The sequence below is a fragment of the Dreissena polymorpha genome, chromosome 5, assembly GCF_020536995.1.
Source record: "Dreissena polymorpha isolate Duluth1 chromosome 5, UMN_Dpol_1.0, whole genome shotgun sequence".
Lineage (NCBI taxonomy): Eukaryota > Metazoa > Mollusca > Bivalvia > Myida > Dreissenidae > Dreissena > Dreissena polymorpha.
In genome coordinates, this window is record NC_068359.1 from 95,088,898 (window position 1) to 95,113,607 (window position 24,710).

The 24,710-nt window shown below is 33.9% G+C and overlaps 1 protein-coding gene and 1 long non-coding RNA gene across 2 annotated transcripts; one reads left to right on the forward strand and one right to left on the reverse strand.

The window, feature by feature from the left end:
• Window positions 1–17,611: 17,611 nt before the first annotated feature.
• On the forward strand, window positions 17,612–21,153 carry LOC127881351 (uncharacterized). The gene is made up of 7 exons (XR_008050022.1): window positions 17,612–17,755; window positions 17,917–18,285; window positions 18,977–19,348; window positions 19,537–19,567; window positions 19,674–19,882; window positions 20,246–20,279; window positions 21,060–21,153. It is a non-coding gene; the product is annotated as an uncharacterized LOC127881351 (long non-coding RNA).
• A 791-nt stretch (window positions 21,154–21,944) lies between these two features.
• On the reverse strand, window positions 21,945–24,677 carry LOC127881350 (uncharacterized). Its single transcript, XM_052429122.1, has 5 exons — window positions 24,466–24,677; window positions 24,239–24,269; window positions 23,829–23,986; window positions 23,342–23,384; window positions 21,945–23,182 (listed from the first exon to the last, which is right to left on the reverse strand). Exons 1-5 carry the CDS (start codon window positions 24,656–24,658, stop codon window positions 23,101–23,103), a joined length of 507 nt encoding a protein of 168 aa, XP_052285082.1. The 5' UTR covers window positions 24,659–24,677; the 3' UTR covers window positions 21,945–23,100.
• Window positions 24,678–24,710: the final 33 nt, after the last annotated feature.

Below are 24,710 nucleotides of genomic sequence, written 5' to 3' on the forward strand. Positions count from 1 at the left end.
TGTCGTCCCAGTGCAGTCCGCGTATGCTAATCAGAGACGACACTTTCTGCTTGTATGTTATTTTCTGTTTGAAGAAAGTCTCTTCTTTAGCAAAAGTCTATTTCAGCGAAAAGTGTCATCCCTGATTAGCCTTTGCGGACTGCACAGGCTAATCTGGGACGACACTTTATTATAATTGCATTAAACCCCATTATCACAGACCACGGTCCATATCTTATTTGAACGTTTTTGCTAAACGGTGTAACTAGGCTAATAGTAATGTATAAATTGTATTTAATTATTTCTTCACGAGCTGCTTATCAGCGTACAAGAAATACTGAAACATCGCAGGCCTCAGTGTATTTATATGTTGTTTACAAATGATATATAGCTCGCCAGCGTTAAAGGGGCCTTTCCATGTTTTGGTTAATTGACGAAATTAAAAAAAGTTGTTTCAGATTCGCAAACTCTCGTTTTAGTAATGATATTTGTGAGACAGTAATACTTATCATTTACCATGCTCTAAAATAGCCATTATATGCATTTTTTGACGATTTAAAACCCCGAAAATTATAAAGCGTTGCAACGCGAAACGATTTAATAATTTGGAGAGTTATGTTGTTGCCGTTATATTTTGCGAAACTACGAGGATTGCTTATATAAAGTATAAAATACATCTATATTTGCATGAGCACGGATGGTCGAGTGGTCTAAATGGTTTGCTTTTTACTCCAGGACTTCAGGGGTCAGTGGTTCGAGCCCTCTTGAGGATTACTTTTTTTTCTTTTTTTACTTTTATTCTTGATTTTTTACTGGAGCTTTTTAGATCCAATGTTTACATTTATCAATATAAAGCATTTAATGATAAACTTCAATACATGCCAAAATCTGTGAAAAGGCCCCTTTAAAGCTAATATATCAATACATTCTAGGCCGTTAATATGACGGGTTATTGGCCCTAATTTTATATGTGCGTCTTAATGATACCAGACTTGAGGTTATTAAGTCGATTATAACTACATTGATATCTAAAGTTTAACAACATAGTATGTTTTTAAATAGTAATATATGGTATAATTAATTCAAAATATACTTTCCCTTTCAAAGTTTCGCATGTTCACTTTGATCAATTCTGTTATGGAAACGCAAATTACTTTCTTTTAGGAAGTTTATTTTAATATATCATCCCATTTAGGACTTCAGCACAGACAAGCTTGTGAGGAAGACGCTGGAGAACTACTCCGGGGCATCAAATCTCATGCACAACGAGAAAGTGCGAGAACTTATGGCGGCAGGGAAGACAATTTATGATTTCGGATTCGGTCAATCGCCATTCCCTATTATAAACAAAGCCGCCGAAAGGCTTAGCAAACATGCATCGAAGGCCGCTTATTGTCCCGTGGCTGGTAACTTTATATTTATATCCAGCGTAGAGCGTGCACATATCTGCATCTGCTTAAGCGTTCTGTGCATGATATGATGGTTGTCAAGTATACTCTAATAATATATTAGTTGTTTTTAAATTAAAAAATAATTGGATTGCAGTTCTATAAAATTATTATAATTAGAATGGTATGTGTTTGAAAAAAGTGTGTGGATCTATTACATGTATCTTTATAATCATAAATTATGTATGAGCATTATTTAGCCAACAGCAATTTATAACGCACATTACAATATTAATTATCTTTTTTAGGTATTCAGGATTTGCGATATGCGATTTGCGATTTCCACAAACGTTATGACGACATTTCCCGTTCACCCGATGACGTCATAGTTGGCCTCGAAGTAAGGAGCTGATATTTCTACTCATGAACATATTTGAAGGAGGTTAGATTCGTTCTTTCATTTTAGACGCATAATATTTTTAAGAACATTAACAAAAGACCCTGAAAAAAAATCTGATGACAAAAAGTTTTCTATGTAACAGTCGACAAATTATTGTTCTTGTAACATCATACCAAGTAACGTTATCACGTGAGAACATCCATGTCACTGTATAGATCACAATCAATAAATCAATATGACAAGCTCTACGGAAGAATCAATGTGGTAACATTGTAACGAAATGTATGCGAATGATATTGTGTTTTTTTTTAAGAAATGGCTGTATTGACCTAGCTTTTTAGGAAAATTAAGGTACAAATACATGGTCATTACGTCGTGTTGGTAAAGAAATTCCTTACTGCATGCTAAAGAGCTAATCTATGCGCATATTTTATATTGACACAGTTTTAAAAAAATCAATAGTTTTTACATTAAGGTTCATGTAGAGGCTTCAATATGAAAAATGTGGGACCCCTAGCATTGAACTCAAATTTGACTAAAGGAAGAATGCCACATTGAAAATGTATACATATATGCTTTATAGGATGTTTTTCCTTCAAACTGCTACCAATTTTGTACATCAACGTATCATAACATCCACAAAATCAATCAAAATACAAAGCGATTCTAACAATAAAATATACATTATTTTCAAAAATCTGAATCATGTTTATTCCACGTATTTCTGCTGAAAACTATATAACTAGTGATTAATATCGACATTGACGAAGGCAAGTTACGCTTAAATAGTACAAAAAGTTGACATATCTAGAAATATCAAAACTCGAACACATGTCATTTAATCACCATGGGGGCAGCCATTTTTAAATTAATAAAATAGAAAGAAACATGCTAAAAACTCACTCATCGCCTAATTGACATTCCAAACGGTTGACGGTGACAAATGCATTGGATTGTACTCTTTCCGTTGATGTTTGCAAACTGCACGATCAGACCTCATAAACACTCAAAAGAATAACTATGTAAGAAGTATTTCACCAATGTTTACAATCGTTGTCTAATCACATTACTTATATTATTGCGCATAAAATAGTACGCTTACAGACTGACAGAAAGATCGATACGTAACTCCGTTCAATTCATCACGGTATACTATTATAATGATAATATATAATAATACATCGCTTTAACAATCTAAAAGTAGAAATAATTCTTTTAAACGGAGATTTTAATAACGAAAGTGAAAACAACGGAAGTTGGATGGATATTCTGTGAGATGCACTTCGGCTCCAGAAAAACAATACAAATAAACTAAAAAAAGACGTGTGGGGGACAATTTTCAGCTGGAAAATATTTGAAATAGGGTAAGTGATGATATCTCTACGTGGTCATTTCTGTTATTTAGTGCGATCTCTTGCTGATTAATGTTAATAGTTGTTTTACTAGTTGCTACCCAACTGTCAAAATAAGATATGTGTTTTCTCAGGTATGTGTATACACATACCCGGTTTTCTCACCACTGCACGTGGTTTCGACCAATTTGTTTTGCACGTTTTTCTACGGAGCACAGCGATGGCCACGCTTTCAAAATGGGTAGAAGGAATCGAAATATAAAATCAATCGGTTTGCCAATTTCTTTATATTCCTTTACTTTTTATATGTCGTCTGCAATCTATTTCAATTTGAGATGGTTTAAAATTTGCAATTTTGTTGAGAGGTAAATAACAAAATTGTTAAGCCTTTGAAATAGAATTGTGACTCTTATTATCCACCATACCTGGATTTTTAAAAAGTAGTTACGTTTTAGCTATTTTTAGAACTTTGTTTAGGAAATTTATCCAAAAAAGGCAGTTGAATAAAAACTCATTTGTTGTTTTATGACAATAATTTTCTGTGAAATGTTGCTAACTTGACCTTGTATATGTATAAAGCTTTGTATTTATTCAACTTAAGGTAGTGCATATCCTTCCTAACTTTAGATTGAGATTTTGTAAATTAGTGTAAAAATGTATAGGTTTTAAACCAAAATATGAATAAAGCACACAAATATTAATTGTCAAAAATATGTTTATGTTATTCTATCCGTCTTAAGCTTTAAAATGATATATAGTTTGACCATATTGTACCACATTGAATGAAGAAAAACCAAAGCGAAGTTTTAATGAATTTTATCCCCCCCATGAACCTTAAAACTACACTGTGCATACATGTTCCAGATTTTAGCCTTTGCAAGACGAGTATATGTTTTTAAAGTAACTCAGATTTTAAGATTTAACCCATCAAAAGAATGAAACTGTAAAAGTCGACGTAATAAACGTTATATAATATAAAAATACAATATAGTTGTTCGGACCATAGTATTTGACTTTCTGAATGGCATTTTCACAATCAAGCGAGATAAACGTATTAAGTTTCGAAATAGATTACATACCAGTAATTATATTACGCGTCACTAAACAATCGCTGTCATTCCTTCCATTCAGTATTTGTCTCCCCAAGTGGTCCCAGACACGCATTCGAAACGTAAACTCCAAACGCACAAACATATTGATTGTTTCAAATTCTTGCTTTGTTCACCTCAGATGGGCTTGTTAACAATTTACAAATAAAAAAAAACTAAAGTATTATTCCACCCTCTTAAATAACGATAAATCTTTATTTAACCAACATTATTTTTATTATGATTCACATTTATATTTACTCCGTTTCAAATATAATAGACATTAAGACCCATCAAATTGTGAGTGGGTAAAGAAAAGAAAATTGACAGAACGTATTTTTTCTATCACGGGGGCATTCTGATATAGATATCATTATAATCTTGTAGTTTGGATCCTAGCTTCAGATACTAATGTCATAATACCCTACGGGACCTCAGATTTCGTTATAATGATCCTTTCCCCATCGGGATCTTGTACAGGTATCATTGGCATAACTTCGTCGTGGACCTCAGTTTTCAGATATCAATGTCTGGTTTAGTTTGTTTCGATTATGTCACTTAAACACGTGTAAATGTTCTAATTATAAAGCATTGTGAACGCATGTTTAATATGAAAGATGTGTTTATAATAATAACAATAACAATAATAATAATAATTATAATAATAATATTGATTATAATTATAATAATAATAATAATGACAATGATAATAATAATGATACTACTACTTCTACTATTTCTATTACTTCTACTAATACTACTACTACTGCTACTGCTACTGCTACGTAACTACAAAAACAACAACTACCACTATTACTACAACTGCTGCTACTGCTGCTGCTGCGTCTGCTTCTGCTACAACTACAAACACTTCTACTTTAGATATCATTGTCATTTTCCTGTCAAATCCTTACGTTGCAGATATCATTATAAAAAAAATAATAATAATGACAATGATAATGATACTACATCTACTACTTCTACTACTACTACTACTGCTACTGCTACTACTAAACAACAACTACCACACTAATACCAAAACTGCTGCTTCTGCTGCTTCTGCTGCGTCTGCTTCTGCTACAACTTCTAATACTTCTACTTTAGATAGCATTGTCATTTTTCCGTCAAATCCTTATTTGGCATATATCATCGTTATTTCCCCGGTAGGATGCTTTTTATCAAAAGTATTTCACTTTTCCGCGTAAACCTTGTTTCAGATATCATTGTCATTTTCCCTTCCTGGACATCATACAAGCCTCAAGTCCAGCTGTCCCAGCATACACCGAGCGTCATTTAAACAGGTAGAGTGTAATTGTCTAGCTTTTGTTTTACAACAATCATAATATATAACTGAAGAGACAATTGTATTGTTTTGTTGTAAATCCAGAAACTGTCATACAAGATCGATAAATAGGAGACGGTGCTTGATATAAGTGCTTACCATAAAATATTCAATAGAAGGACATTGTGTTGCAATTAATTCACACGATACTTATTGCTCTGATCAATACTATTCGATCAACACAAACTATGTTTCTGAAGGACTATTCAAACAAATATGCATCGGCGCTGACCTTGGCATATGAAGCCTCCCTCCTACAATAAAAAACACCTTCTGATGGATGCAAGTCGCAATAGGTGTATTATTCAGGAAGAGCGGCGATCGAATTAACCCATTGAATCACAGGGAATAGTCCTTTACTTCTGTTTACTTCAACATACTAGAGAACGCGTTCCATATACAAATAATGAGTCTGCTAAATCGGCACTACTATTTTAGCTCACGACCAACATGGGCAGCCAGCTCATATGTTCGCTCAAGAACCGCTAATCGCCATTTCTTACAGGAAATATAGTTTTTAAGCCCGACTTCAGTAAACAGTCCGAAGCTGTTCATCAGGAGCGCCTAGCTGACAAAATGAGAATCGCGGCAACATCATATAGTGGGGCTTCCTTTCATATCGGTACTAACACGTTTTTGTTAAAAGAGACATATCAGCCGCATACCCTGTAATATCCGGTGCACCACTCTGTCATCAGACGCATTTTGTTCTTCGTGTTCATCAACGTCATAAAAGTTTCACCCGCCTGTGAATTCTTAGCTGATTATAGCCTCCTATACAAAAAAAGAATATACGCTCCAAGACCTTGCACGTCGAACTGGAAAAGCTCAGGAAATGTGAAAACAACTGCATGGTGTCATGTAAACCAGCAAAACACTCTGAAAAACAAATGCATGCGAGTCTCCACATGATGTGAAGGCCAAATGCTACAAGACAATCAAAAGGCCCATCCTTGTATATGCAAGTATACCACAACCAACATCAAAGCTGTACAGAAGTGCCGTGCATCAAGATGATTTGCAACTGGCGACTTAAGGTCGACAAGCACTATTAGGCAAATGATGCACGACCAAGGCATGCGGACTGTGCAACAATGCCGAAATGAAGCAAAGTTTGTAATGATGTACATAAATATATACAATCTGTTTGACAGGCTGTGCCATTTACACTCTGACTTATTATTAACAATCCACGATGTCCATCATGCAGACATCTACAATTATCCCACAATGTAGATTAGTAACAGCATGCTGTGCGTTAAAGATACCACGTGACGTCGACCTTGAACTTGAACGCCCTAGGATCCCATGGCTTTAAATAATTAATCTCGATATGTGAACGTGTTTACATTTATAACATATATTATACAACTATGTGATACATTCATTCAACTTCAACTAGCGTTGTAATAACTTCACTTGTTGTTTATGATGGCCTTGTACATTTCTGGTTTACAGCATGTGCTATGTAAGCTAGGATTGCTTTTGCTAGTCGGATCGAATTCCTGTAACATCATTCTTTTTCGATTTCAGTTTCTTCAGTCTTAGAATTTCTCCACGTTTAAGCTTCTCATCCTTAACAACCCGGACAATCCTAGTACGTAAACTTGGTTAATGATGTTTAATATACGTCAAAATAACATCAATGTGTTCATGCTCTGTCATTTTTTCTATATTAACTGTTTGTAGGGATTAACGAGAATGATTTCAGCTTACTCAAACACTTCAAATGCGAATGATCTTTTATAAGATATCGCATATTTTAATCTTGATGCCATAAAATCGCTGTGTGACTATGAAGATAAAGCAGCAAATACTTCATCAAAGGAAATAATTATATGTTTTCCTTTTTTCACGTCGCTCTGATGCATTATCGTTTAAGCGAACCCTTTTTAAAGGGACCTTTTCACGTATTGGTAAATTGTCAAAATTAAACAAAATTCTTTCAGATTCGAAAATTTCGTTGCAATTATTATATTTGTGAGGAAACAGTAATACATGTACTGAACATTTTCCATGCTCTAAAATATCCATTCTATGCATCTTTTGAGGATTTAAAAACATGAAAATTCTAAAGCGTTGCAACGCAAAACGATTGAATAATTTGGTGAGTTCTGTTGTATCGTTATATTTCGTGACACTACGAGGATTGTTTATATAAAGTATAAAATACATCACTCAATATATGAGCACGAATGACCGAGTGGTCTTAGCGATAGACTTTTACTCCAGGGGTCACAGGTTCGAGCGAAGTTGAGGGTTACTTTTCTTTCTGTCTATAATTTTATTCTTGTGTTTTACTAGAGCTTTCACGATCCAATGTTTACATTTATCAGTATTTAATGATAAACTTTAATACATGCCAAAATCTGTGAAGAGGTCCCTTTAAGTTTTTAATAACCGATTCAATTTTTTTTGCAGAATTAATTGTATTTGTATATGAATACGACATAAAAATGGTTAAAGTTAAGATCGGATTAGCTAGATCTGAGGTATGTTGTGCTTTAACACTGGTACCTTTGTCACTTTTCAGCCGGTAAATTATACACAAAGGAAGAATTAATCTCTTTGAGGTAATAGTCTCTCTTTGAGGTAAAAGTCGACCTTAAAAATACATTCGGTTTCACTCTTTTAATTTCTAAATTAACTAATTCTGATTGGGAATTAAACAAAGTTTGACTGAAAATAAAAACTAAACGTTTATTTTATTGTAAACACGAAACATTGACTTTATGTTTGAATTAAAAACAAACAAGTTATCATGAATGAATTTATACGTTTTCGTTCCTAAATTCGTTGCAATAACTTGAAAAATAAACAATTTAAGCACCCTTAATATGTCCGTATTGTCACACAAAGCACAAAACAATGTGTTTATTAGATTAAAGAATAAACCATACAATCACCCTGTGTGTCTTTTTTCTGATACAAAACACAAAACAAAGACAAACGTTGACAAATAAATCTTTAAATATATGGAGTTAACAATAACTAGGGTAAATGTTGGTTATCTGTATTCAAAATCTCTACATTATTTGCAGGGACGTTTGCAGACAACACAAAGTCATTGTATTGGCCGACGAAATTTACGCAAGATTAACGTACGATGGTGACTTCACATCGATGGCCCAGGTACAGCGATTTATATTTAATTGTGTATGCACGTTTTATGAAAAAGGCGGGCTTTAAGTTATTTATATATTGTTTTACATTAAGGGATCCGGGGCCGCAGGTTCGGACCCGTCGTTATTATCTCGTCCACTAACGCACACTTTACGGAAATGTGATGACTATTAAGATTTCAGTTTTCACACACAGCACTTAAAGACTTACAACTGTTGTATTTCCGTTTCGAAATCTACACATGTTCCTTTGCAATTCCGAAATGGGACTTATTCATGATCGTGTATTTTATGTGTATTATTATTATTCCTAAAATAAATTTATATTTTTATTTTTCGGCTTTCAGTTAAAGCTGGCCATCAATCTTTATGAATCGAAGTATTCGGATTTTTTGTTATTGAGCTTCCAATTTTTCATTGTAATATTAAAATATTCGTTGACTTGTAAACAATAAACTATCAATATTTTGTGCAAGAGATTGCAATTTTAAGTGATAGCGTCCTAAATACGTTTTTGACTAGGCTTTACTCAACTAAATTTGCATAGGTGTCAAGTTTAATGTTGGTGAAAGGCCATAATTTGGCACTCTTTGGTACGCAAGCGCAGTACATCCGTTCTTTTTTCTTTATATTTGTATCAAATTTATCAGTTTTGACCATAAATAAGCTACAATCTAATATACCACGTAACATCAATAGACCAATAAAGACACATTATATAAAAATAATACCATTTAAATAAATAGTAAACTTTTAACTAGAAAATTAACCTTATTAATAACAACCCCGTTATTGCCGGCATGTTGTTGTTGATCAGCATAAATGCATAGCTTAAAGTAAGACATGCTTTATACCAATACAACCAATTATTGCCGAAAATGTTTTGTATTGCTTACATATTTTTTAATACCAAAACATACCATGTAAGCTGTATTTTACAAATCATGTGAATTATTCAAAATGTAACAGTTCACCCAGGACTTCCGATTTGAGCATGTTTAGCATACGGCGACCATGTGTCGTCTATGTGTTGCATATGCCTAGGCCTCTAGCCGGTTAGGTCTTGGTTTGAACCAGCTCACTAATTTAGGCAAATGAAGAGTGCGCAGAATTCACTATCAGTCCAACCTGCTTTATCAATCAAAACAAAACAAGAGTTCACATTAAAACTGTTTTCAATACCATTTTTGTGAATCGCAACCACAATTTGACATTGTCTGAAAATGCGAGAACTTACAACACTGAGTGTCTTGCTAAAATGCTTCCCTGATAGTTTATATAAAATGGTCAACCGTTTATTTTTTTAAACAAATTCCAAAGCCATAACTTCTTTTACCAATTGAATGCTGCGCGTTGCCAATGTATTAATCATATCTCCTTGCGAGTTTGAAGTTTTTGCTCAAAAACCGAATAGTGCTACCGAAAGAGGGAAACAAAATATTTTTAACAATATGCTTTGATTCATCACATGTTTGATGGCTGACCTGTCGGTCACTAAAAGGTCAAAAGTGTTGCAACACATCTTAAATGCTGTGTTTTGTATTTTTTGTAAATGAACTATGACCCCAGATTTAATCATGTGCGTTTGTCTGGAATCTATTTTTATGGGAATTTCGTTAATCCCCTCTATATTTTAAGGTGTATCCGGAAGGCACCGTGTTGTGTTCTGGGATGTCAAAGTGGGCCAGTATGGGTGGATGGCGGGAAGGTACACATATCGAAATCAAAAGTGTTTTATATTTTTGCAACATGATAACAACTATATTAAAATATATCAAATCCATGCAACATCGCACAGCATCCTACTTATTACATCAAAATGCAACAACACACAGCATTTCCCACTGGTTACATCAACGTTTATGAATACACATAAATGACAAAGTATTTAATAATTGTAAATATTCCCATAATTGTTACCGTTTAATTAGGGAATGAAATGAAGAAGATATAATTAAATCAGTGAGGTTAATCCTTATGTAATCCACTGTGCTGGACTAATTGTTAACCTTGATTACATTCTTAAACTAAGAAACACATATGCTTTTATTTGGTGTGATAACTTTTCCCTGTCGAACAATATATTTTGCAAATTTAAATGAAATATAATATAACTTGTTAAAACGCCAAAAGAAAAATGACCTTTTTGGCTGATTTCATGACTGTTTTGTGTCATTGTCCAATAGCAAAAACAACTTTGTGTATTGATGACTTGTCTGGAATGAAGATATGCAGATACGCTCCTATATTGTTTTGAAAATAATTATCTAATCGAGCAATAAAACATAAATACGCTGTCCCAATTACATTGACGATAACTTTAAAAAATCTTCATGTGTCGAATCTCAAAATTTTCAAGAGAAAGTCTTGCAGTTTTATAGTGGAAAATCTGTATACTTTTTTTTTTAGGTCGGTTATCATATCTTCCCACCGGAACTGACGTCTTTGAAGAACGCTGTAAAGAACGCTGCAAGTAATACGTACACATCCGTAGCCGCCCCGATACAGTACGCAATCACAGAGGTAAGAGATAATTTGTTATAAAAGATTGTTGATAATGGTGGTATTGAGTATGTAGGTAATGATGATGATGCTGATGATGATGAGGATGATGATGATGATGATGATGATGATGATGATGATGATGATGATGATGATGATGATGATGATGATGATGATGATGATGATGATGATATTGATGATGATGATATTGATGATGATGATGATGATGTTGATGATAATGATGATGATGATGATGATGATGATGATGATGATGATGATGATGATGATGATGATGATGATGATGATGATGATGATGATGATGATGATGATGATGATGACGATGACGATGACGATGATGATGATGATGATGATGATGATGATAATGATGATGATGAGGATGATGATGATGGTGATAATGAAGATGATGGTGATAGTGATGATCATGAATGAGACAAATATAAAGATTATGTTATTAACGATTATGACGATGAAGAAAAGAAGCAAAACTTGTTATTTAAATCATATTTGTGCTGTTTTATTGGTTTGTTCTTTTACTTCAATATAACATACGTGTGCAGGTGTTACAAGACCATGCCGTATGCGAGAGTTACATGTTCCACACCACCCGCATAATGGCGGCCGTAGCCGAATATTGCCATCGGTGGGTAAGGCCGGGTTTCCATGTCTCCGCGTCCGCGCTCCGTGTCCGTGTATCCGTGTCCGCGAAAAAAACGAACTGGTTGAAATCTGTTGGAGCGATTCCATGTATCCGCGTTCCGCGTCCGCATTTTTCGTCCGTGAATTGCGTCCGTGAAAAATCGCTCGGTGAGCGATTTTTCACGGACGCGGACTCAGTACACGGACGGAAGTGATCATGAATGGCCGACTTTCAAGCATAAATATTAGTGAAAAAATAATATATTTAATAAGGGATCACTCTGAAATATACAACCAACGTATGAAAGAATACAATGACAAAGACATTGCATCAAACAATTCGTATATATATCGTCTGCATATTGTACACTCTATAATCGCTTTTCAAAAGACACAGTATACATTTCAAACAAGATATAACGCTATAAGAAGTCGCTATTTATGTACTTTTTTGTCTATGCGGGTTCACTTACAAGTTTTTAAGTCTGTAATACGAATAATCAGTAATGTTTATCAATATAACTATGCTAATTGTCATTATTTCAGCCTGTCCAGAGTGGCTTATCAGCTAGTTTCGGCTTTCTGTACTGTGGTGTTGGAGAAATTAGCTGATAGCGGTATGGAGATAATTAGGATTTTTGTATACCTTGGGTTATAAAAGTATTAAAATATTTTGTTAATAATTATTAATAACTTACCAAGGTCCTGAACTCTTCATCGTTCAGCTCTAATTCTCTAATACGATGGTAGTATGTACCGTAATTTTGACGGTTTCTTATGATGGCACGTGTCTGCGTTTCCGTCTACTAACTTGCAGTGCTGACGCAGCAGTCATCATAAAAAATGTGTGCTCTTCTAATAACGACATCCTAATCCAAATACCACCACGTTTGGAATGAGCTTTTTACACAGAAAGGCTTAAATAATAAGCGGATGCATGGAAACGATACTCCGTGTCCGTTTACGGATCGCGGACACGGAACGCGGACCCGGAGCGCGGACACGGATGCATGGAAACCCGGCCTAATACACGAAATCTTTTCTTGCGATCCGACGGATTGTTTACAGGCCTAGTTAAGATTTTTTTAAAACAACGACAACATCATACATATGAACATGTAATTATCAATGGCAACCATGTTGAATATAAAATTTATCATTGCTTATTATACATAACGTATATCTAATTAAGTAATTCTGAGTTTCAAGATTCAAGTACAGTCTACATCACTGCCGTAAGCTACCACTACAATTACTCCTTAACAAGTGCTACTAAATTTATAGCAAAACCTAAAACGCAAATTCTGTTTTAAATAAAAGATACTACTTTCACCAAATACAATTGCTCTGTGAAAAGGGGGTTTAATGCATGTGCGTGAAGAGTCGGCCAAGATTGGCATGTGCTGACCGCACAAGCTTGTCAGGGACGAGATTTTCCGCTTAAACTTGATTTCTTCCAATTTGAGTCTTTCCTTAAACGAAAAATACACTTAAAACTGAAAGTGTCGTTCCTGATTAGCCTGTGCTGTCCGCACAATCTTATCAAAGACGACACTATCCGGCTTAAGTGGGTTTTTCTCAAAAGAGTAAACGAAAAGTACGATAAAAGCGGAAAGTGTCGTCTCTGATTAAACATGCATTAAACACCGTTTTTACAGAGTGATGTGTTATTAAAATAGTTTGATGAAGATGTAAACTATGTCGTTTTGCGATAGTGAACTGACCGACGTCGGCGTTAAAACGGTTGTTATACATCTTTCCAAACTTCGAGGTTCTGAGGGAGACGCTCACTGCTCAGGGAATTCATACGTGCGAGCAAATGGTGGAGAAGCTGTTCCGAGAAACAGCAGTGTCGGTAAGGCGTTTACTTACATCTTGTTCAGGTATATTGCCCTTCCTTTCTGTGGGACTTCCTTTTTACATTTTATCTTTGTTAATTGTAATTTTCTGTCTGTTTACCCCCTCGCCCTTTTGTTCGTGTTCGTTTCATCACATTTTCATATTCCCACTCTGTTATCCTCATCCATATTATATTTTTCATACACATCCTCGTATCTCTTTATACTTTTCTCTTCTATTATATCGTATTTACTTCTGATTGTTCTTTGTCTTTCTCATCATGGTCTACCTCTACGTCTATCATTCCCATCCTCTCTGTTTCCCCACATGCTGCTATTTCATACTAAGCTATTCATCTTTCTAGTATAATGCGACCTCTCCTGCTATCCACTCTACTTAACCATCTCGCTCCTTCACATCTTTATCATTAATACCGAATCATCATTTCAATCAACAAATAATCATCAACATTTCCAACGACATCATCGTCCTCTCGCGTGCCTTTTTTTAACTGCTATGAAACGTATGCATTATGTCGTCATGCAAAGACGGCTCAGCGTTACCAAAATAAACTATGCTTCTAAATTGATCGTGGGCAAATTGATTTGCATGATATAGAATTCGTTACTAATTCCACAAGGACATTCAAGCAAAGTAGCGACGCGTTATCGCTCGACGATATTAACTGGCACTCACGAACTACATTTGCAAAAATTACACGCTTGGATCGTTTCTTATTTTGGATTCGGTTTTGTTCCTACGCACGAGTTAATAGAGATCATATCGATTATATCTGTATATCTAGTGAGGTATGTTTCAATCGAATTAAATCGCTTGTAAAAAGGAAATTAATGAATTCATCCTTTCGGCATTTTAAGATGTTTATGCATAAAGGTCAGAGCCAAGTGCATTTGGCGAGCTATTTAACCCATATACATGGTTTAGTAATTAGAAAGTTACTGATTCGCTATTTTTGTAATTACAATTATCCGATAAATTGATCGTTATCCATACCTCATTCAAGTAGGTGTATCAAAGAAAAGTACGATGGTATTGACTTTAAGTTGTCTCATCAATATATGTGAAAACGAAATATCGATAGACATCGCTCCCACGGTATACCATGAAGTGATAATGACTACTAGTATATGCCGTAGATTCCGACTATGTTAGTCAAACATAAAAGTCTACATTTACACATATACGGTGTTTCATCATGTTATCACGTGTACTTTTAAGGTCATGGCAGGCGGACCCGGCTTCCTGCGACCGGAAACGGAACTGACGGTCAGGCTGTGTTTCGTGCATTTTGACGGAGCCGACGCATTGCTTGAGAGTGAGCGGATCGGTCGCGGTACCCCATTTCCGGAAGACTTTGTGCGCACGCATTGCACGAACGTTCATGATGGAATTCAGGTGAGGTTGGATTAATGAAATTACTTTAAGACATAATTGACTGACACGATGTTTACCGTTTAGCCACTATTGCAAGCCATACATTAAGTTAGAACACACTTCTTTGTAATTTCAGAAAATGTCCCGCTGGGTTATTGACTTGCTATCTGAAAAGACGACGCAAAAGCCATAGAAGAAAGAAGCTGTATTGTTTTGGATAATTTTTGTTGAAGTGACCATCGTTTTGCTATAGTATATTACGAGTATTTCAGAACGTGTTTGTATGTTCATGAACTCTATACATATAAGTTTATTGGACGCAATGAACAACGTAAGTTTTAAGAATTTTTTATGTTGCATTTCTCGCTATAAAATAGAAAAATGTTGTGTTTTGTATGTGACATACGTGTCATGGATATTGTTATCTGAGAGAGTGTGAATTTAATTCAACATGTAAAATACATATATTTTCAACAAATACCAGGCATTACAAACGACACGTTCAGATGCAGACATTTCCATTGCATAAAGTTGCGATGGGGTTGTTAATTATGAGGTTGTATGGATGTGTTTTCTTGTCTCTAACACTATCGAAACTTTTATAATAAAATTCTATACACACATAATTACACCAATATCAAATAATAAGATGCGTGTCAATTACGTATATTGACTAACCCAGACAGACACTCTATGTGAAAACATCATGAACATTTTGCTCGTGTGTCATATGTCAAAGTGTATGGCCGTCCTCGTATGCAAAGGGCATATTCCATGTCAGTTGTGTTCCGGTAGGTTGTATCGAACAAATTGGTTTTGTGAACTTCTATTCCACATTTTCGAATGGCAAATTGAATGCGATGTAACACAATAAACGAGAGCGATAAAATACATAGTTATATAGTATTATACTATTTATAAATGTTTACCATTATAATAAAGTAATATGACTTAATTTAAAATCGGTATTTACACACAATAAATGCATTTTACATGTTTGAAAAACTCGCGTAAATGCATATGACGTGTGTTGCGCGTGTCTATGATAGAAGGAGTTTTTCAAAACGTCCCTTGGAGCGTTACAAATAGCACATACAAAATTTCCGCTTTCTTACCCGTTAAAAACAGAAATGCACTTCACATTGCGATATAATGAATTTCAAAACAGTAGATTAAATTGGATAAAGAAAATGCTCCAATATTTAAGTAAGTATATTTATAGGTTAATGAAACAAACCAATCATCAGGTATATTACTTATCTAGAAATATAGTACGTTAACACATATGCAAAGGATGATAAAAATAAAATACGTGGAAACTTGTATAAGATACATACGCCGTTTTCCTGAGCGAAGCAACGACCAATACGACAACAAAGTGAAAATCACATACGAAAGGAAAAGCTACTTAATGAAGCTTGACAAAATATAAAGCAGTTAGCTATTATGCATAACCCTCAAAGTTTGTATGTTACAACTACTACTGTCACATGAAGGACTAACACATGTTAATTATACAAAGACATATGGTATGTAGCGTATATATAGTTCAGTGACGACTGTTTACACACGATACGTATACTATACATTATTAACTATATCTAACGATTGTGTATTTTAGTGTCGGTTTCATACAAATATTTCACTAATATTTTACTTTTTTAAGAGGAACATATTTAAGTGCACTTCAATCAAAACATTTTATTTCTTCGAGATAACAACAACGTATTCACCAAATCCTGTATTTACGTTTAGAATATTTTTCTGTACAGAGTGTCTCCAAAGGCAGGCTGTTATTGCGTGTGACATTTTGACAACTTTATTCCGTTGCTATTCAATATCATTCTTAAAATGGTTACCGTGCCCTGAATATTTGTGTTGTTTGACACACATGACTCTAACTGCTAAACATCGGCATTAGCAAACTCGCAAAATACTGTAATGTTGCGTTGCGCTCATAGGAATATTTCCAAAACCGAGTGAAAACGATTTAAATAGCAACATTACATTGTCTCGATATAAAAACGATGATTTTTAAATAAATATATGAGTACCATTTAAAAATGTTGTAAACTACAATGAAATTTGAAACTTCCCAGTTTACTCGTATTTGTTGTAGAACCCACAAGGGTATAGATATGTGTCTTATGAACATATCGGCACAGATACGTCGGGATTTGCTCATAGTTTACATACATTTTGCACATAAATGAGTATACAACATACAAAATAAATTTTTCAATTTCATAACACTTATATTTTGTTTATTTTCGGGTACCACTTCTTCTGAACTTGTATTATAATTTTTATTCATCAACTTTGTATCCGAATGAAAAAGAATATCGCAGATGTTCTTGTTACGAAACGTGCTCTGAGTAAGTGGATGTGTTAGTTTTCATCGTATTTGGCTAAATCAAAATCAAATTGTTTATGATAACATGAATTCCCCAAAACACTGCCGCCCTAATCTTCCTAGTGATGAAGTAATGTTTGGCCACTGATATGTTTCAATAATTGTGATAAGATAAAACCATGTTTCAGTATCTTCCGCATTAGACGCTGGTCGTTATATCCCAATTCCCATAAAGCGTTTACTACGGGATATGAGAGGTTAAGCTAGCATGTCGGTCACTGAATTGGTAATAAGAATATGTATTGTGCTCATAGGATCTACCTTTGCTGCTATTATAGGTGAGTTTGGCAAACCGAAATGATGTTACATGGCTTTACATGATTTAACAAATAATCAATCTACTTATCCATTGCTAATATTTATTATTTATACGTATTACGTGTTTTTATTCACATACAACATTAACATAATTGAATGCGACGTTCTCACATTGTATTAGGTCCATCAGGGATTACATTAGTCGGAAACGGATCGTCCACGAATGGCGCAACGGTTATGCAAGGAGATGCTCTTACAATGACATGTTCAATGGCACAGAATATATCATCTGTTACCTGGATGAAAACCGAAGCTTCACTGAACGCCAAATAAGAGAGTCACGTGTTAATGAGACTTATGAATGACGGTAAATGTGATTTTTTCAAAAACACACCGCCAACCGATGTTGACTGTTCATGCATTAGCCCTCGTGTGTTTTCATGTACAATAAAACATACAACTGACGTTGATAATGAAGACATATGGCGATGTTGGGCAAGTGGTAATGGCCGAAACATGTCTAGCAACGAGATACATATATACGTTCATGGTAAGTATTTCGTTCAAAGTCTTTCAGGCATAAATTAATAAAAATCGTTCTAAATCTATGTATCTTTCATATACAAATACTTAATATTATGCCTTCGTTTGTATTGATATTTAGCTGTAATGTAAAATTTATATTGATATTGCTTTCATGTCATCATTGAAATAAATCGGTGTTGACAATATAAGTTTTAATATCAGGCCAATAAATCATTTTCAACTTTTGTACACGTTGCATATGATTCGGTACAGATGCAATTATTGAGTACAGTGACGTTGTCATTTGACCTATACGATGAGTATTACGCTTTAAAAAAATACACACAATATCTCTTTTTTTCTATAATTTTATCTGCATAAATTATTAACCATTCAATGAAGAACACGTCATAGTAATTAGTGTGTGCCAAATCTGTACATATTGCTTTTTAAACAGTTAAATAATATAAATTATAAATTAAATCAAGTTAATCTGCATACAAGATTATATATGTTACATGATTTAATAACATCACAATTTTGTTGTGACTTAGTTTTTTGTTCTCGAAATTCATCTGAATACCTTAAAAATGACATCGTGGTTATTCAAGCACATTGTATTAAAACACCACACAACACAACATTTATTCTGTAGAGAAACTTTAAGAACTTTTCAAAAGCAATAACGCTGTTTTTGTTTGTATTTAATTTCTCAGGTAATAGGACCTCTATATCGGCTAACCAATCAGTGGAAGTTAACGGCATCTCTACCGGAAAATCAGTGACACGTAACGGTGTCTCTTATGACCAATCAATGGAAGTTAACGGCATCTCTGTCGGCAAATCAGTGACACGTAACGGTGTCTCTTATGACCAATCAGTTGAAGTTAACGGCATCTCTACCGACCAATCAGTGACACGAAAAGGCGTCATTTCTGACCAATCAGTGACAGCTAACGACAACTCATCTGACCAATCGTCAAACGTTGTTTATGTAGCTGTAGGTGGAAGTATAGTGCTTGGTCTTGTCTTTGGGCTTATAGTCGGTATACTGGTTACTCGGTGTGTCCTGCGTCGTCGACATTAGAGTAAGCGTCAAGAAATATTTGTTTATTGGAATTATAATAACATATCTAATTAATAAATTAAGATTTTTTTTATAAATCCCTGTATTTTCTATTAAATAATATACATTTGCATTGTGGTTATACAACTCTGTTATGGAACGTTATCAGCCAATGCAGGCGTTATATATGCATCTTTTATCTCCTTTTAGATGCTGCCAATTCATTCGAAGACAAAACACGGTATAACAATTTTATAACACGTGTGGTTTTTTTAAGTTTTGGAAACAGTTGTTTGTATCGGTAAACATGAAATGCATGCTTTTTTTAAACGTATCCTTAATTTTAGTTTGTCCAAAGATGCACCACTGGAAAATATGTACATAACAGTTCTCCCGCAAAAAGAAGGCTCTGAACAGAATTCGAGTGCCAATGTTGGACATGTTAGACGACCGAACACACACCACAACGAACAACCGCTTCATTTGTCGTCATCAACCAAAAAAACCTACGCTGATATGAACCTGCGGACTGAAGGATGTACCACTAAGCTCGATAGTATGCATAAACATGCATTTTGATGTCAACGTACGAAATGTTCAAAGCATCATTTTAGTACATCTTTGTCAGAAAAAGATGTTTGGCTGCTTAATATAATAAACATTCAAATCATGGTCACGCAACAGTAAAGAAAACAGGATGCTTTAGTGTTATAAACTTAAGTTATATTGATTATGTAAATTCATAATTATGCAATGTTGGACAAACGAATTATTAGTATCGATAACAGATGTCAATTATAATTTTCAAGCTCATATACCAAACACATATTTCATAGTAAATATATAATTATAGAACAAAACATATGATTTTGACAGTTTTAAAAGCAGTTTACTTTTTATGGCGTTTGTTTTCTTACAGATATTCACAAACGGCAGAAACATGTCAACTTAAGGTAAATAAGTTTGTTTAATACAACAAACGAAATGTTATCATTATTACTTCGCAATGTGATGTAATTCATTGTACACAGAAAGATGCTACGAATGTTGACATTGGCATATCACTATATGATAGTGTGTAAGGAAATATTTATGTTGAAAGCATGAACGTATATTGATAATCGAAGTTTCTATGTATATGTGTCTGTTAGTTTACCACAAACCCTGGCATATATTGATGCCTGATGGAACGTTTCCACACACACTCTCTGTCGTTAGTCTCCAAGATAAATCAATATGGCAGCAAATGTATTCTGACTGTTTGCGAGGGACTTTGGTACCTAATATGTGCATTAATCGCCAAACGCTGCTGGAAGGAATTATAGTCGCCAGCACAATTGTCTAAATATACTCGTAACTTAGTGACTCTACTAAAACGAGTCAGTGTGGTTCCTGCCAATGGTAATTTACAACTAACATAGCACTTAAGCTTTTGTTTCATAAACGAAATGATATAATTTAGTAAGTTCATAAGACCGAAGTTTTTAACCATGTGTGAACTAAACGTCGATTTAGACATTCATTGATTTTACAGCACACACAGTTAGAGCAAATGTCAAATTTAGTCATAAAAAATGCGCACAAACAAACGAGAACAATATACATGTTCTTATATAAATAGTTACAAAAACTGTAATTGTTTTATTTTTAGATATTCCTGATTTGATGCGGAAGATTTTAATGTGAATTAACACTTTTTTGATTGATATAACGTAATAGTTCGTATGTTTCAGTCCTTCATCACCACCTTGTTCAACGTATGAATTACTTTCTCCCGAGTTACGTCGACATGCAGTTTATGATTGCATAAAACCGGAACAATACAGCTTGTAAAATTAGCACCACACCGAAATGGTAACTGTTTTATGTGATGTTTGATGTTGTCATTACGATGTTTTGTTTTAGAGTGCAGTGCACGCTTAGCCGATTTAAGCGGCTAGCTAGTACAACGTGTACATACATGTATGTTGGTGTGCAAATACCTTGCAGCGGAGCTAATTAAAATTAATATTGAAGGAACATTTTCACATGGCTTGGTTTGTACTTCTTGTTTTATGTTCATAGTACAGTATATGAAATGATGTGTTGCTATAATTAAGCGATGTATGATTGATGTTATTGTGTTGTTGTTTTTCAATTAATATACCGTCGAAATTATATTGAACCTTTTGCAATTTATATCTCAAAAGTTATATTTGACATATTAATACATTGTATCCAAACTAATGCCTATTTATCTTCACATACTATACGTAGCAAAGAGTAGGCTATATTTTATTATAATTTATTACTAAATTATCAACTTATCGGTCATTTTCTCGCGCCATTTATGTAATTCTTTAATGGAACATAAACGAGTTGTATTAGTTTATTTTCATGACAAATTAATGTACTTTATATAATTAATGAAATGAATACAAATAATACTATTTATACTATCACTGACACAAAAACTCAGAAATCTAAAATTATATATTGGATCAATGACACTGTTCCAGCCATCAAACTAAATTGATTTAACGACACGCTTACCCACTTTATAACTTTTCCCGAAAAATGTGTATTATCTGTGCTAGGTGCCAAGAAAGGTATTTACATAATGCGTTTTATTCGGTTCACTAAAACATAAATTGAAAAGCAAATGCGTTTTACATTACCGGTCTTTTTCAATAAAATCACGATCGTGATGCATTTTAAATAAAATAGTATTGCTCTGAGCAGTTTATTTACAGTAATTTGGAATGGATTTATTTTTTCTAGTCTCGTTCATTTACATGTACAACATAGTATATACAAGATATAAAAATACATATATAACAACATCTGTAAATGGACATTCAAATCTGAATTATAAGAGACTATACAAAAAATAGTCTATATAATACAGAGAACATATTTATGGTAAAAGATAGTACATATATTACGTGAGTGAATGAGTGAGTGTGATTGTGTGAATAAGAGTTGTATGAGTGGGGCTTATGTAGGTGATATGAATACGAGTGAATTAGTGAGTAAGTGAGTGAGTGAGTGAGTGAGTGAGTGAGTGTGAGTAGATGTGTGGCTGTTGAGTATAAGTAAGTAATGGCAGTAGAGGGTTTATTGAGCTATAATGAATTACGTTTTATTCAGTGACAAAGCCAGTGGTTGACCACTTACGTGGAGAATGAGTATGTGTTGATTCAATTGTCTTGTTGGTAACCTAGTTTATTGGTAGATCAACTACCATTTAACCTATGTATGCAATATCAATGTTTTGATCTTGATATATGTAGATGTTTCTGACATTTAAACAACATGATTACTAAATTACTGAAGAGAGAATATACATAATGCATTCAAAAATGCAACAACTGTACAGTTAACTGAAAGTGCTAATCTTAACTTTCATTTATAAAATAAAAAAACTGCCTTAAAATCAATAATTTTAAGATACTAAAATGAAATAGTGTGACTATTGCCAAAATTGTAAAATGTTAATAAAACACATATCATCTCAGACCAGGCCTGAAATGGTCGACCGATTGACATTACAGTAGAGCTTATCATAGGCACCACGAGCATAGTGAACTAAGTTAAGCTAATGTAACATTTAAAACTGGGATCACCTCTTCAAAAGAAAAATGTAACTTTTTTTACCAAACACAATTACAAATAAGTACATACACGACATATTTTCATCGCAGTTTGTGTAACATTTTAAACTTGATGAAGATAATTGGGACAACACTTTACAAATTGTATCGATCTTCTCTGACTTAAATGCGCGATGTAATGCTAAGAAGTCGTGATCATTTCGCAGGCTTCCTGATGCCGCCCTTCTTGGTTAAGTGACTCATACAACATCACATTTGCTGACCTGAATAATTAAACATTTTAATAAATATTTAAAATTGTAAAGACGTATTAAATGATGAAATGATGAACAAATGCGTGCGATGACAATTTGTGAGATGAAATACGTTGAATTGATATAAAGTTAGTTTTCGTTCAATAAACAGTAATTTCAGACACATACCTCAATGTTGTCGAGCCATGGTCCCTGTGTAGCTTCCCTGAATCTGTTCGAAATGTATAGTTATTTGTGTCAATTTTGGTACAAATGGTCCTTCCAAGAGTTTTAAATTTTAATTTTAAATTATTTTATACAATCTTAACAACAAACAAATGTTACGCAACATGATTTCTTGAAGTTGCGTTACTTTGCTAAAAAACTGTCAATTATAAAATGTTTTCTTTGGAATAAAGTTTTGGATTTGCATCACGGTTTGTTCGTATTAAATTAGTGTTTGCTTAAATGTTTTGATCATTTTTTACGTATGAGATTTGAGCATGGAATGTTTTTTTTTTAAATATTTTAGACAGTTTGATCATTTGTGTTTCTTTTGAATATTAAAATAATTAAATGAATCAATACAATTAATGCTTGGAATACACAAATTATACATTAAACATATTTCATATATTAATACACAACTCGTTATTTATTCAGATTGTATGCATACCGATGTTTTCGTACGATGTTACAATAACGTTCTGTCCTTCTAGCTCCACTTGATTGGATGGTACTTGTGCTCTACCAGCTACGGTATCGTCATAGTAATGTTCCCTTTGTACTGGAGTAGCGGCATCGATGGAAGAGTACGTGGCGTCACCGGTTGAGCTCCAAAACAAATAAGACATTGGATCGTGACCATCCATGAAATGTCTAGTGCATTTTAATCGCTTAACGAAGCGCGTAAATTATTGAAAAATACAGCTGTACTTTCCTTACACATGCGCATTGCAGTGTCTTTGTATTGAAACGCACTTAATAACAACAATCCACATGTAGGCAAATGATAAGTATATATAAAGAATTAACGGTAAACAACTTATCTTGTTTTAAATAATGCGTTCGATATACAAATATTACCTGATTTTAGCTTCGTATGTGTTGGTTTTATCTGTAGTAAAAATAAATATGTTCTGTGTATGATCTTTACAAAACAGCACTCAAAAGTTTATTGCACGTAACATTTTGAAACATAAACAGCAAACTACTCGATCGCGTTTACGAAACATTTTGTACAAAAGTGCTCAATAGAATCATGAACAATATTAATTAAAAACACCACCTATTAAATGTAAGCTATACATTACCTGAAATGCAACATGCGGAGCATCCGCCCTTTTTTGGCCTGTTTTTACGAACGAAAACAAACCAGATCCCAGTAATTCCCAATAAAATCCCCAATACAGTTCCTCCGCTAATACTTCCAATAATAGGTCCCACCTGGGTAGATTGTGCTGAATTTAACGACTGACTTGAATCTAAATAGGAAAAGCAGAGCATAATATTAAATGCATATTAAAACAGTTTGTACGAAAATCATTTGATTTATATT